The sequence below is a fragment of the Acartia tonsa genome, chromosome 2 (genome assembly GCF_053477335.1).
Source record: "Acartia tonsa isolate MP-2025a chromosome 2, ASM5347733v1, whole genome shotgun sequence".
Taxonomy (NCBI): Eukaryota; Metazoa; Arthropoda; class Copepoda; order Calanoida; family Acartiidae; genus Acartia; species Acartia tonsa.
In genome coordinates, this window is record NC_137261.1 from 53,231,371 (window position 1) to 53,245,858 (window position 14,488).

Genomic DNA, 14,488 nt, shown 5'->3' on the forward strand with positions numbered 1-14,488 from the left:
AAAATTGTCTGTAATACGATGCTACACGTAATTTTTTAGCATTGCTGAAAACAGACTCTAATACAGCGGATATTAATCGGGTTTGAAGCCATCCTGGAAAATAATTTACTTTTCTTGTATTAGCTAATGATTTATTAATATAGCAATTAGGTAATATCAAGAAATTTATTTTTACCCCCCCACCAAAAAAAAAAAAATTCCCAACAATAACAGACAATTGTAGTTTTGATTTTAGAGGAGAAAAAATGCTTCAAAAGACAGATTTTTTATTGTATTAATATTTTTTTTATATTTTTGTGTGTTCCTAGAGTGAGCATGAAAATCCACATACAATTCTATATCTCTCTCCTCTGTTTCAAATATAAAATTTTAAAAACATTTAGTACAATCCAAATCTGTTTATAGTGCATATAAAAAATACAAATACATACAATACAAATGACCAATAATAGGCTAATAAACAGACTTAATTACCAATGGCAGGCCAGTATTCATTTTAATTGACCAATTGTAGGCCAGTATGACGTAATTTTTTTTATAGGAACTATAAGAAGTTTCTGTTTCTTTTATTGGACTAAAATTCCCCTGAAACTGTAGTGGGACAAATGTATCAAAAATCAGCCATGTGACGTCATAAAAATGAGGAATTACCCATCTCTTTTTTAGGGGTTTTCTTTCCCACTTCTCCTCTCATCTCCCTCATTTTTATGACGTTACATGGCTGATCTTTTAGACATTTTGTCCCACTATATTTTTGTAATATTTTATTGTTGATATGAGGTTGGATGAAATAATGATTTATATAAATGGTCTGGTCTAGAAAGAAGGTAACTTTAACAACTAAAATACTTTTCAAGTAAACTTACAAATAGGGCGTGGGTCAGGTATTCTAAAAATAAATTCGCAAAACATTTTTGTATATATGAAGTGTCAAGGATCTAAAGGGATAAGACAATGGCTGAAAAATTAATGTACATCCCCAATGATAATACACAATTGATTAGAATTAGAGGTTGAAACGTTTGGACACTCAACTTAAGGAGCCAATTAATTAAAATTTAAAAAAAGCCCCTAAGTTATTATGCCAACGATTATAAAACTTTGGGGACTATAAACAACAATAAACAGCCCATTGTCCCTTTTCTTGCTGATGCAGTGTCTAGATTAAAACAACATCTTAGTTCAGTAAAATAATCTCAGCTGATTTTGGAGGGCGGGTAGGCCTATTAAATACTTAGATTACCCCGCCCCAAAACAGCTAAAAATGAAAAAATATTTTCTTGGATTTAATGTAGTTGTTGGTTAAACCCATTCCTGATAATTATTTAATTATTATTGCGCTTTTAAATTATGTCATACTAGCGGCTACGCCCATAGAGTCCTCAAGGGGTACTTGAGGAAGCGGAAGTTGAATTCGAATTTTTTTTTTTTTTTGGGGGGGGGGGAGAAATCTTTTCTTAGGGCAATTTCTCTTAGGAGAGTGGTGGTACCATCCCCAAAAATAATTATAAAATGTTGTTTGGGCGGTGTTGGTACTCTCACCTAAATTAGCTTTAAACCTTCCCAAGACCTATGAGTAGCTATCCTGCTTCTTATTGGTTCAGTGGTTAGCGTAATCCTTCAGTACAGACAGACACAGATCCTGTTACTTTTACATACGGATTAAATCCGGTATAGGTAGTTTTAGAAGAAAACCAAATACTTCTTTATTTTCTAGATTGTCGTTCCCTACCTGCTTCAAAATTATTTAAACTATTTTTCGCCACCAATCACTACGTCTATAAAGTTAAAGTGATGGCGATCAATTTCTCTTAGTAATGTATCAACTATTTTGTTATCATAACAATCTATGATCTTAATAGCGGCTTCGCCAGAAGAGGTAATGGGAAGTCACCCTTCTATATAGAATCGTACTTTAAACTATAGAGATATTATCAAAAATCAATAGATTTTAGAATCTGGCAAAATTTAACTCTGGAAAAACTATGCAAAATTATGAACTACGAAAAGGAGAGCCAAAAGTTACAGACAGACAGACAGAATTACAGACATACATCGTTCTACTCTGTATAATAGACAAAAAAACCTATTTGTTCTTATGGTAGCAAATATCATCAAATTTATTAAATAATAGTTATTTATGTGGATATAAACATAAAAATCAAAATATTTAAACCAGTTTTGTTGATAGCCCCAAGGGGCCGAAGACCCTGTCTAACAAAACTGGTATTAAGTTTACAATTTTTATTTTATAATTCGTGGAAAATTGTCGGTAATAACATTATTTTTCAGGTATGGGTGAGAACTGTTTCTAAATTTTGTTTTGTTTTTGTAACAAGAAACCAATTAATATCCGGTGGATTAGAACCGGTTCTAATCCATTCGAAAAACTATGTCTAGCATCGTATTTGTCCAGTTTTCTACGAATATCTCTCATCGTATTATAAACAGCTTTCCGCGGATATTAAATGTACAATCATAAGATTAAAACCATTTTTTAGCCCGTACCTTGGGTATCTCAGGGCTAAAAAAAATTGGTTTTAATCTTATAATTGTACATTTAATATCCGCGGAAAGCTGTTTATAATTTGTTTCTCATGTAAGGGGCCACAAACAAATCATAATTTTTTTTTTTTTTAAAGCAAAGCTTTTCTATAACTAGGGTTGGTTCGTTCGTACGTCCATCCAGTTTTCTATTTCAAACAATATTTTGAAATTTTGGAGGGGGTCATAACCCCCCCCCCCCCCCAGACTAATTAAATTCCCCTCCGCACTGCAAACGCCTCTAGAGGATTCTAGGGGGCGTAGCCGCCAGTTTAATATATTCAACAACAGTTTTAAAATATGCTTAAAATTAGGTTTGTTTAATTTAGGTATTTTAAAATTAGGTATTTTTAAACTTAGGTATTTATAGTTAGGTGTTTATAAAATTAGGCATTTTTAAAATTAGGTGTTTTTTCACATTAGGCATTTTTTAGATTAGATATTTTTAAATTAGACATTTTTAAATTAGGTATTTATAAATCAGGTGTTTTGTCACATTAGACATTTATAAAATTAGGCATTTTTAAATTAGGTATTTTTAAATTAGGTGTTTTGTCCCCACTCCGATATAAATATTATCATTTTATGTTCTGAGAGAGTTAATGTTTGGCATACTTTGATGATTTTTTGTTGTAGCTAATTTTCCAATATAAACCTACTTAAATTATTTACAGGGTGCAGAATTTATTTTTCTCGTATTCATTCGAATCCGGTGGATAGGAACTGGTTCTCATCCATACGAAAAAACTATGTCTAGCATCGTATTATATCCAGTTTTCTACGAATATAGAAATGTACAATCATAATATTAAAACCAGTTTTTTAGCCCGTGCCTGCGGCATCTCGGGGCTAAAAAAACTAGTTTTATTCTTATAATTGTACATTAAGATATATAAGTTTTCCCGAATTTTAAAGTTAGGGGGAGATTTGAAATCTGCATCAAATTTTGAGGATTTTTTTTTTATAAAATTCGTTTTTTCAATAATTCTTTATCTAAAAGCGGAAATGCAATTTAAGTTAATTAATTTTGGCATCTGTGATTGGTGGATTTAAAAAATCTGCGCTCTGATTGGATGGCGTACATCATTCAACCAATTAAAGCAATCATATTTGAAGTTTGAATATTTCTTGAAAAATATTAAATAAATCAAAACTAGGGTGATTTCGTAGTGAAATATTACTGTTTATCAATATTTTGTAAATATTATTTTCCCGTAAATATATTAAAATTTCTTAATATCCCATGTACCCCGGAAGTCCAAACTTCACACCTTTCTGCATATATCCTAACACATAGAAGGGGAATATCTAAATTGAAAATCTGAATATACTAATATATATTAACAGAGGGTAATATCTTGTTACCTTCTCAGATGGTCAACAAATATTAAAAAATATGTTTTAATATTTCAATACCCGCTAAATTAGAATAAGGTTTGGTGAATATATTTTTGATGTATATTCACTAAATCTCGTAAGTACTGAAATAAATATAATCTATTTTTCCTTATTCCGTTCAATTTTGCTTCGACTCTTATACATTTATATTCTGATTATTCAGTTCTGACACTATACAAGTGTTAATGTCTTTTTGTCCTACCGTTTCAGTGCTTTTATGGATGTTGTCATCCTTGTTAATTATGTTTTCGTTGGCTTTAGATCTTAGGGACTTTTATTGAATTTTGATTGGTTTGTTCATTTTGTTCAGTGTCTAAACTTTTCAACCTCTAATTTTATCTACAGATGGGGCAAGACTGTGTCTCATCATTTATCGGCCATTGTATGTTGTCATGTAAGTGTAACTTTTTTCTTTAATTAAGTGTATTTTTTTTGAATGTTTCTTCCAATGATTTTAAAAGTTAGTCATGACTTGACTTGTTGTTTGCCTTTTATTCAATATGAAAAGCCACAGAGACTATGGCTGCCGAACCCTGAATGAAAGAAAAGCTTTTCTAGTATGGCTTTGAAATCAATTAATATCCGCTGCATTTTCCATAATTTTCCACGGATATTAAAATAAAAAAGTTTGCATCCTTTAATACACCAATTTATCAGCCATTGTCTTATCAAAATTAAACTAGGAAACTCAAACGGCTATACTTTATTTATTCCACTCCTTGGGGGGGGGGGGGGGGGCTATAAACATAGATATCATACGTGTCCTGTGACTTTACAAAGCCGGTCCAGGATATCATATTCTTAATGAATTCCGGCGAGGGGGGGGGGGGTTGTTTTACAATGATGCATAAATGATGAATTGAAAATATCCTAAATGCCTACACCAATTTATCAGCCATTGTCTTATCAAAATTAAAATAGGAAATTTATTTTCATAATTCTCCTCCTATTCTATCTATTCTTAATGAATTCCCGCGGCTTGGGGGGGGGGGGGAGGGTTTACAATGATGCACCAATAATGAAAATTAGCTCTTTATATAATATACCAAATACTCAAGTTTTTAAAATTTTGTCTTATTTTTCTACATAAATAAAAGTAAATCATTGTGTTTTTTGTTATATTTAAACATTGCTATTCAATATGTTTCTTTTTATTTAAACATTTTTGTACGAACACCGTGGCTGACCCAAAGATCAAATAACAATAAATCATATTATATTTAAATACTTGCACGCACACAAGGGAGTCTTTACTCTTTCTTTAGTAATATAAATGAATAAAGACATCCTACTTTTCTTTTCTTGTGACGTCAATGACTGAGTCTGATTCCTATTACAATCTATATTTTGTATATTCAGTTCAGACACTCTACAAGAGTTAATATTCGTCTGTCCTACCGTTTCAGATCTTTACTTTTATGGATGTTGTCATCCTTGTTAGGTCTTGATATTAATTCAAACTTTCATTTTTAGACTTTATCATTCGCTTATAACATTGTGTTTTGTTGTCCTAAGAATCATTATTTCAAAAACATTATTTCAAATGACTTTCTGGTTTGCTTCCATTGGGCTGTTTATTCTACTAGTTTTATAATAAGGTTTTCTTATTCATTGCTTCAACAACTTTTGCAGAATTGTTGAATTTGATTGGTTGGTTCATTAGGTTGAGTGTCCAAACGTTTCAACCACTTATGGTTAACTACAGACTGTAATTTATGTATCAAAAAAAGGTCATTATGTATTAATTAGTAGTGATCTAAAGGGATAAGACAATGGCCAATAAATTAATGTACATCCTCAATGATGATACACAAAATTATCCCTATTGTAGATTACAATTAGTGGTTAAAACGTTTAGACACTTAACTTAAAGAACTAACCAATCAGAATTAACTTAAAATCCCTAAAGTTGTTGGTTTTTTTTTTTGGGGGGGGGGGAGGTCGCCACTCTACCCCCCTTTGAATTAAATTGGTTAAATTAAAGGTTAAAAAAATTCATATTTCAAATTCCAAGATTCAAATAGATTGAATTAAGAAGGTTTCGTGATTCGCAAAATTCACATTTCATTGATCGATTGATTTGCCAAGGTAAACCCATACCAAGGTAATACCATTTAGAGCGCTCACACTAGTGAGATTTATGTGCTAGTTATATGAATAAAATAAGCTTAAATTGTCTTATATAGCTCTTCGAGCTGGAAAATTACTTGAAAAATGCATATTAGTAAAGCATTAATTGTTTTTTGATAAATAATTCCCAAAAATATTATACTTTTGCCCGTTTTTTTACTTGTTTTTTCACATAACGCAAGCGCGTCGTTAGAACCCCTATATAACAACAAAATTTATGGAAAGAGAGGAATTCGTCGGACGAGGGAGAGCCCGTACCGAGTGAAAGACGACGGAGAAACGAGTGCGGGGAAAGCTATAACCATCGCAACCGCGAGTTGACGCGCCATCGCGGTCACGCTTATCACTATATAAGAAAGAATTTTTATTATGGATAAATAAATAAGAAATTAGCTGTACTAAATAAGTTTATTTCATAATATTCATACACAATTGAAAATAGAAATGCATTGCCATTATGATTCTTTAATTATACGTTTATTTTCAATTTTATTTCTTCATAATTTATTGATAATATTATTAAAGTTAAACAATATAGATGTATTAAAAATAAAATATGTACAAGAAGAATGATTGATCTCAAAGCAAACGGCTCATGGCTTAGCAGCTTACAAAAAATCTTTGACGTTTGATTTGGGAACAAGGTTATTGTATCCGAGGAACATCAGTTCCTTAACCATTTGGGCCTTGAGGTTATACCTCCTTTTGCTGAAAAGCAATTTGAGATGGGAAAATATTCTTTCCACTCTCGAATTGCTGACCGGCAGAAGGATAAGGTTCCCCAATAGCTCCCTGATTTCGGCTGGATACTGGTCCTCTTCCAATAAGTTTTTCACAGTACCATGGATTAGATCCATGGTTGCGGATCTTGAACCTTTCTTCTTATCTCCTTTGGTGGATTTTCTGTAGAAATCGACAAGGTTTGTGGCGTTTTGATTGCGCCATTTCTCCAGACCTGTGTACATGGCTGTCCTCAGAAGTTTGACTTGTTCTTCTTTGCTTTTCTTCTTCTTTGGTTTTATCTTCTTATTTTGTTGTTCTTCTTGATATTTTTGCTTTTTTTCCTCAAAAAAAACAGCGAAAACATCGGGTTCTGAATCTTCGTCATTGTTTGTTGTTGCAGCACTGCTTGGAGCCTCCTCCTCCTCCTCGTCCTCGATGCTGGTAGTATCTCCTCCATTCTCCTGGTCAGTCTCGTCCTCGTCCTCGGTCTCGCTACATTTAGCCAACTGGATACGAATAACGCGCTCGCCGATTAACTTGGACAATTCATAGCCATCATCCAGGATCTCTTTGGCAAATTTCTCATCAACTAGCTGGCTGGGCATTTTCTTTTCCTGTAAAAATTTATTCTTTAAATTTTAATATCTATCTCATGATTTTAAGAAAGCTTATAAAACTTAGTCTCAATTTCGAACCTGTTACCTAGTATTAGTGTTCACTTTTAGCGGCAGCCGCCAGAAGTAAATGCCTGCTTCTCATTGGTTACTTTTTATTTTTTTTCTGACGTCATATATTCTTTTAAATTTTGATATAATATCTGTTGTAGGATGACGATTATTTGTAGCTATTTGATATGTTTTTTATTCTTATTCCTTATCATAGAAAATCAAAAATGATAAAATGAAAATTATTTGTAGCTATTTGATATGTTTTTTATTCTTATTCCTTATCATAGAAAATCAAAAATGATAAAATGAAAATCCATTAAATATCTCATTTTAAGAAAGCCTAAAACTTACGCCGTCGCCTACGATCATCTCCAGGTACGTCTTGCTGTAGGGGTGCAGAAACAACAGCGCTTTCCAACCTTGAGAATTCAGCATTTTTGTTACACGTCCTTTCAGTTTGTCATACATTGTGACAGCAAACCTGCAAAAATATAAATAAAATAAAATAGCTTTTTTTATATGTTTTTTTTTATATTCCTCCCCTCCCTATAATACTTTTCTACATTTTATTTGTTATATCTTTAGTATGGCGCATTTTTTGCAACTAAAAAAATTAAAAACCAACCTGTTATTCTCTTTACCCAGTTTAGCCAGATTTGAAAGAACAGTTTCTAGATTAGCAAACATGCTAGGTACGGTTGCTTCCAGGGATTGTGCAGATTTAGTGATTGGACCATCAATTTTCACCAGGACAGCTTTGATATCTGCTAACAGACCAATCTGTTCTTGAGTAGGCCATGTAATATTGACTAAACATAAAAAAAATACTTGAAAAGAAATAGTATTACAAATTTGTATCACCACATAAAAAAAAATACTTCAACTCAACTATTGTCTATTTATATTTTTGTGTTACCAAACCAAATAAAAAATTACAAATGTGTATTGTGAGTAATATATGTATACCTTTTTGATCAATCAGTGATTGTTTTACAGCTTTCAGCAAGTCCTCATTCTCCAAGAGTTCGAAGAAACGGATCAACATGTTCACAATGGAACTCCATCTTGTATCACATGGCTTCACTAGTCTAAAAAAAAGATATATTTTAAAAGTTAATAATGGCTTCTCATTGGTTAATTGTAAATGTTTTCTTTGAATTTAAAAAAAAAATAATTGTTGAAACTGGCTTCTCATTGGTTAAAAAATAACACTTACATTCGTTGTTTGAATCGTTTGTAGATCTTTCTTAAGCGCTTATTATTGCGCAGTTTCCCATTTAATGTTGTCACATATTTCAGCGTATCTCTGTAATCCACGTTTTCCTAAATACAAAATCAATCAACCCTTCAAAACCCTTACTATTTTCAAAACCATTACTATTAATAACTATTAATAAAGGCAAATACAAACAAATAGTTATTACATTACCTTTGTCTTTTCCAAGGAATCTTCAACAGCCAGATCCGACTGATGGTTCAAACAGGGAAGTTCAACCATAACTCCATGGTTTCTTGCACTTTGAAGTGCAACTTTTCTTGCGGCTTCAATACCTGACATAACAAAAAGACATATTATTGAAATATAAATTGTAATTAATATATCAATAATTAAAATTTTTTGTTTTAAATGTGATGACAATGTGACATGTCAATATCATAATCTTACCATCAGTTCTTTCTTTGGCAGCTTCAAAAGTGTTCTTGTAGAATGATAGAACATCTTCTTCTTGCTCAGACTCAGCACTAGTATTATCTTCGTCTCCTGACTCGTCCAAACTTGACAAGAGAGCACCATTTTTTACCAGGAATTCCAATTCGTCTCTGGACAATCCATGCTCCTTGTTCAGCAGTTCCATGAACTAATAAAAAAAATAAAAATTAAAAATTGTTGATTATTATTAGTTTTATAAATACTACTTTTTAAATAAATTTAAAATATTAAACTTTGATAAAAATTGGGTGAATTTGAAAATTAAAGATTAAAGTTAAGTTAAACTAACCTTGATACAATTCTTTGCACTATCTGTAGTGCATGACAATAACTGCTTGTGGGTAAGGTTGAAAGCGGCCAGAATTTTGTCAACAGCTCTCACGATGGACACGCCAGTGCAATCAGGCTCTGGCATCTAAAATATTCAAAAAATTATATTTATGCTTATAATTTAAATTTAATATTTATAATTGCAATATGAACTTTAAATTATTTGAATGAAATGATAATAATAATAAGGATAAACTCTTTACCTCTTCACAGCTTAATAAAACTTCTCTTGGTTCATTGGTGTTCTTGTCCAAAAACGTTGCTGTAACTGAAAATAAAATAAAATTGTAAGTTCATGTTATTTGTATATATTATATAATATTATAATATTTAAAATAAATGAATGTATACCTGCAAGAAAATCTACGAATACTATCCCAAAATCTATGCTTAGGTGGATAGCTAAAAATAAAATAATCAAATTATTAAGTTTTATAAATAAAAATTCAAATGTCAATGGTTACTAACTCCCCCCCCCCCCTACCCCCCGTTCTTAACACATAAATTTCTGATTAAGATTTTACCTGTATCTTTCAACTCATTTTTCAAGATATCGACAAAATTTTTATAACAGTTGGTCACCCAGAGCTTTAATTGTTCGTCTGTGGGGGCTAGTTGTTTGTTTCCGCCTTCAAGGAGCCCGACTTAAAATAAAATAAAATTACAAACATTTTTTTAGCAGCTTAAAAGTTAATTTAATTAAAATAGAATTAGTTTTTTATACTGTAATATAAAAATCAAATTATAAATTTTTTTTAGCAGCTTAAAAGTTAATTTAATTAAAATTTATTTAGTCTTTTCATACTTACCTTTCTTAGCAATTAAATGATCCCAAACAAATAGGTAGGGATCTTTGAGCTGCTTCAATGATATACGGCCATTGGTGAGTTTGTGTATATATGCATGGATACAATCAAGGGCAGTTATACCGCTGATGCAGATATCCTTGGTCTCTAGCTCGTTGCCTGAATGAAAATAGAAATATTACTGTTTGCGATAGCTTTTCATCAATCGTTGAACTCTCTAATTTATTTATCATATTGATTACGGAGGCATATTATATAATACAATTATACAACAAATATGTGTGTTTGCGATAGCTTTTCATCAATCGTTGAACTCTCTAATCTATTTATACGATATATTACATGTAATATATATGTGTACCACTTACGTTTATCGGTATCAAAATACTTCTTGTAGTCTCTCTCGCTGGTGTAGGCCTTGACAGCATTCTTGCAGGCTTTCTCAATGTTTGGATGGTATTTATACCAATGCTTCACGCAGCAACTACAATAAAAAAAGATTAAATTAAAGATTTGTGTATATTTGTATACTATCTAATTATGTATGTTAAACACTTTTGTATATTATCTAATGTTCTCAATTATGTGTATATGTATGTAAATGTTAAAAACTTATATAACTGTTTACCTGATGACATTGCTGTCATCATCCAAGCCTTCATCAAAGCGGGTTTTCCACTTAGGACAATCTGTAAGTAAAATACATATGGATTAATAAATTATACTTTTCATAATTTATTCTAAAGTTAAAACTTAAAAAATTCTACACAACACTTTATTTATCTGAACTCAAATATTGTGTCAATAATACTTACGTAGACATTTCAGATAATTCTGTCCGTCCTCTTTCACTTTTTCGAAGTAACTGAAATAAAAAAAATGTATCAGAGTCAGTCAGGATGTATATTTTTAATTTTTGATTTTGACAAAAATTATAAAAAATTGACTTACTTTCTAATGAACTGTGTGTTTATAATGTGTGATACTTTTTCATCCCATACCAACTGTTCATTGTTGTATCTCCACCTGAAGCATTTCTTTTCCTGTTCGGGAATGTCTGAATATAAAAGAAAATAAAAATATATATATAAAAGTATATTTGCGATAACTTTAATTTAATAGATTCTTCCAATTTGTAATATTTACAAAAAGTCTTGCTTTATTCATTATTGTAATTGCTCCAATAATTCATAATAAACTCTCATTGGCCAGAACAATTAAACTCCTACCTTTCATTTTAATTTTTTCTTCTCCATTTAATTTCTTGCCTTTTTTCTTCTGGACTATGCGCAATATAGTGGTGTTGTTAGGCCGGCCAGGTGGCCTTCCTGCACCTTTATTTTCCTCTGCACTTAATGAACTTTCCTGTAAATACTGCTTGATGATCTGTAACTGTTCAGCTGTTGGTTTTGCCTTCTTAGCAGAGGGTTTCCTTTTATTTTTTTCAGTACTGTCTGTTGGCTGGCCTTCGTCAATTGGGGGTAAGGTTTGTTTATTCTTGCCCTTGCCCTTGCCCTTGCCCTTGCCCTTGCCCTTGGGAGGAGGAGAACACCCCGACGACGATGATGATGAACAATGTAGCGGTGTACTATGATCTGGATACAGAAAAGTATCAATACCTGTGGCCGTAGGGGTAATTGGAATGGGCATAGTCGTCTGTTGGGCGGCGAGGGGTATTTCAGGTAGATCAGGTGGTTGATATACATCTGTTTCTTCAAGTCTGAGGCCCAGGGAACTATCATGCCTATACCGCTTAGTTAAGTGATAATCATATTCATTATTATCACTAGCAGTACCTTGGTAATGGACCTGGTAATCAAGTTCTTCGACACCTGACAGGACAGACACATCCATACTGAAATAAAATAGCTTCAATTTTAATAATAGTTATTGTATAGGAGGGGGAATATTTTAAATCTGATTTTCTAAAGAGTAAAGAAATATTTTTCTTGGGAAAACCTCCCCAAAAATAGTTTAAAAAAACCTTCCCAGGACCTATAAGAAGCTTAATTGTGAAGGAGAACAATATCGGTTCAGAGGTTAGCGAGATCCCTCGGCTCCTAGTATTTACCTTGGCTGGCCTTTCTTCCGCTTATTAGTTGTACTTCCTGAAGTTGAAGCCGAAGGTATATCAGTGGCTGTGGAACTAAAATAAAATAATTTAATTATACTACATTTATAATATTATTAGCTAAGTCTATAATCAAGTCTTAAAATGTAAGTATATTCCAACTTTCCAAATTCCAGGTTGTTAAAAAGTACCTTTTTAAAATTCAAATTGCGCGGCTTGTGTTAATAGTAGAAAAATGGTATGCATATCCTTAGAAACGTCATAAGCTCTAGTTTTTTAATATATTTATAATTAGCTAAGAAAAGTAACTCTATGCATATCCTTTGAATCGTCATAAGCTCTAGTTTTTTAATATATTTATAATTAGCTAAGAAAAGTAACTCTATAATCAAGTCTTAAAAATAAAATGTATGTAAGTATATTACTTATTTTTACTCTATGTGTAACGTTCGTATGTCTGTCCATCTGATTTCTTAAGTTAAACAAGTTAAACTTAACTTTATTTATGGAAATATATTTTGTAAGGTTAATAAAAGTTCAGAATGTTTCAACAATATATAAATTCGTAGTATTCCTATAAATGTTATTATCCCTTACTCACTTGTCCCCTTAGGGCAAAATAGGGCAAAAAGGGCTCCCATTTCGTTAAAAAACGGCATTTCCCGCCGATTTATATTAAGTGCAAGATTGGGAAAAAAATTCCTTCAGTTAAGCCTACTTTTAACATAATCCTTGCTTTAAACAAATTAGTATCCAAGTAACTTCAGTAACAGTTGGCCCATCTCTCGCCCACCTGTAATTACAAATTTGTAAATTATAGGTGCAGTGCAATATTTCTTTATAAAGTAGAAACTAAATTTCCTAAGTGGGTTATTTAACATTTCTTCAATAATTAAAAAACGTTCATATTTTTCCTGTGTTTCCATTTTTCCCTTCCAAAATGCCGTAAAATCAATCTTCCATATTTTTGTTAAGAGGACGTTTTTGGTTGATCAGTATAGAGAAAAGTGCTTAAAAAATGTTAAAATTTGTTAATATGATGAAAAAATTTTAACTTTACACACACCTTTAATGTTAATGACCTATATAGGTCAATGACCTCTATAGATAGACCAATATAAAACATATCACAGTGGGATCTTCTTAAAAAAATCGGGACAACCAAAAAATCTAAAATCGACTTTTATCTATCCTAGGACCTAATAATGGCTGTAAGTAGACAGCTAGAAAAGAAATTTTTAAAAAATATTAATTGTTGGCGGGTTTAGGCCGTTTTTAAAAAAGGTGGTGAAATATTTCTCTTCAGTTTTGATGATTTTCCAGATTTTTTCAAGGCAACAAAAAATACATTTATGTTCATCTTATGAAAAAAAAAATTTATTGAGGTACTTTTCAGATACCTGTACCAATGTCTAATTAAAGAAAAAATTTTAAAATAGGGTAGCTTTGCTCCTCCAAAAGTTAAAACAGCAAGACGTACTTACCAAATGCACATTAGAAGTTAACAGAGGCAAAATTTAAGTTATTTCCGAGTTAAATCAAAAGAAATTACATCATTTCTTCAAATACAACTACAAGCTTATTTATTGAAGTTTACTTTTGTCTACTCTAAATGTCCCGTTTTTTGGCAAAAGATCCCACTGTGCATATGTATATTATTTACTATACACCCCCCTCCCCTAATTATGAAAATCCTTTTGCATAAGCTTTTCCATAATAAGGGTTGGTCTGTCTGTCACTAATTTTACTTTCATTTACACTGCATTTTGAATGCATTTTGAAATATCCGGTCCGTCCGGATAGTTTTTTCGGTAATTTTTGGAAAATTTACTTACTTTAACTTACACTGCATTTTAAAAACGAAGCTTTTCTATAATTAAGGTCGGTTAATTTGAGTCTTCCAACTAATTAACTTACAATTTTGCTTTGACTCTTTAAGTGTTCATATACGTTTGTCCTACCGTTTCAGTGGTTCGCTTTTATGGAAGTTATAATCCTTGTTAAAAATTTTCCACTGAGGGTGGGGGAGGGGGGTTTAACTAAAAGAAAGGTTGATATATATGACACCTTTATAACCCCCCCCCCCAAAAAAAAAAATAACAACACA

The 14,488-nt window shown here is 31.7% G+C and overlaps 2 protein-coding genes across 2 annotated transcripts; both read right to left on the minus strand.

Moving 5' to 3' along the window:
* Window positions 1–6,466: 6,466 nt before the first annotated feature.
* LOC145312166 (uncharacterized) lies at window positions 6,467–11,390 on the minus strand. The gene is made up of 16 exons (XM_080151354.1): window positions 11,262–11,390; window positions 11,126–11,175; window positions 10,939–10,999; window positions 10,679–10,794; window positions 10,314–10,469; window positions 10,029–10,148; window positions 9,856–9,906; window positions 9,708–9,772; window positions 9,464–9,589; window positions 9,130–9,322; window positions 8,893–9,014; window positions 8,680–8,786; window positions 8,430–8,551; window positions 8,089–8,272; window positions 7,815–7,944; window positions 6,467–7,409 (listed from the first exon to the last, which is right to left on the minus strand). Exons 9-16 carry the CDS (start codon window positions 9,587–9,589, stop codon window positions 6,681–6,683), a joined length of 1,713 nt encoding a protein of 570 aa, XP_080007480.1. The 5' UTR covers window positions 9,708–9,772; window positions 9,856–9,906; window positions 10,029–10,148; window positions 10,314–10,469; window positions 10,679–10,794; window positions 10,939–10,999; window positions 11,126–11,175; window positions 11,262–11,390; the 3' UTR covers window positions 6,467–6,680.
* LOC145312167 (uncharacterized) lies at window positions 11,390–12,972 on the minus strand. Its single transcript, XM_080151355.1, has 2 exons — window positions 12,382–12,972; window positions 11,390–12,165 (listed from the first exon to the last, which is right to left on the minus strand). Exon 2 carries the CDS (start codon window positions 12,162–12,164, stop codon window positions 11,499–11,501), a length of 666 nt encoding a protein of 221 aa, XP_080007481.1. The 5' UTR covers window position 12,165; window positions 12,382–12,972; the 3' UTR covers window positions 11,390–11,498.
* Between the last annotated feature and the right edge of the window lie 1,516 nt (window positions 12,973–14,488).

What these genes read in the sequence shown, in the direction of transcription:
- LOC145312166 (XM_080151354.1), bottom strand. Translation starts at nt 9,589, where the DNA reads ATGCCAGAGCCTGATTGCACTGGCGTGTCCATCGTGAGAGCTGTTGAC. An exon ending in ATTCCTTGGAAAAGACAAAG is followed by an intron (nt 8,787 to 8,892) that starts GTAATGTAATAA and finishes TTTTGTATTTAG; the next exon opens with GAAAACGTGGATTACAGAGA. An exon ending in CTGGGTAAAGAGAATAACAG is followed by an intron (nt 7,945 to 8,088) that starts GTTGGTTTTTAA and finishes ATATTTTTGCAG; the next exon opens with GTTTGCTGTCACAATGTATG.
- LOC145312167 (XM_080151355.1), bottom strand. Translation starts at nt 12,164, where the DNA reads ATGGATGTGTCTGTCCTGTCAGGTGTCGAAGAACTTGATTACCAGGTC.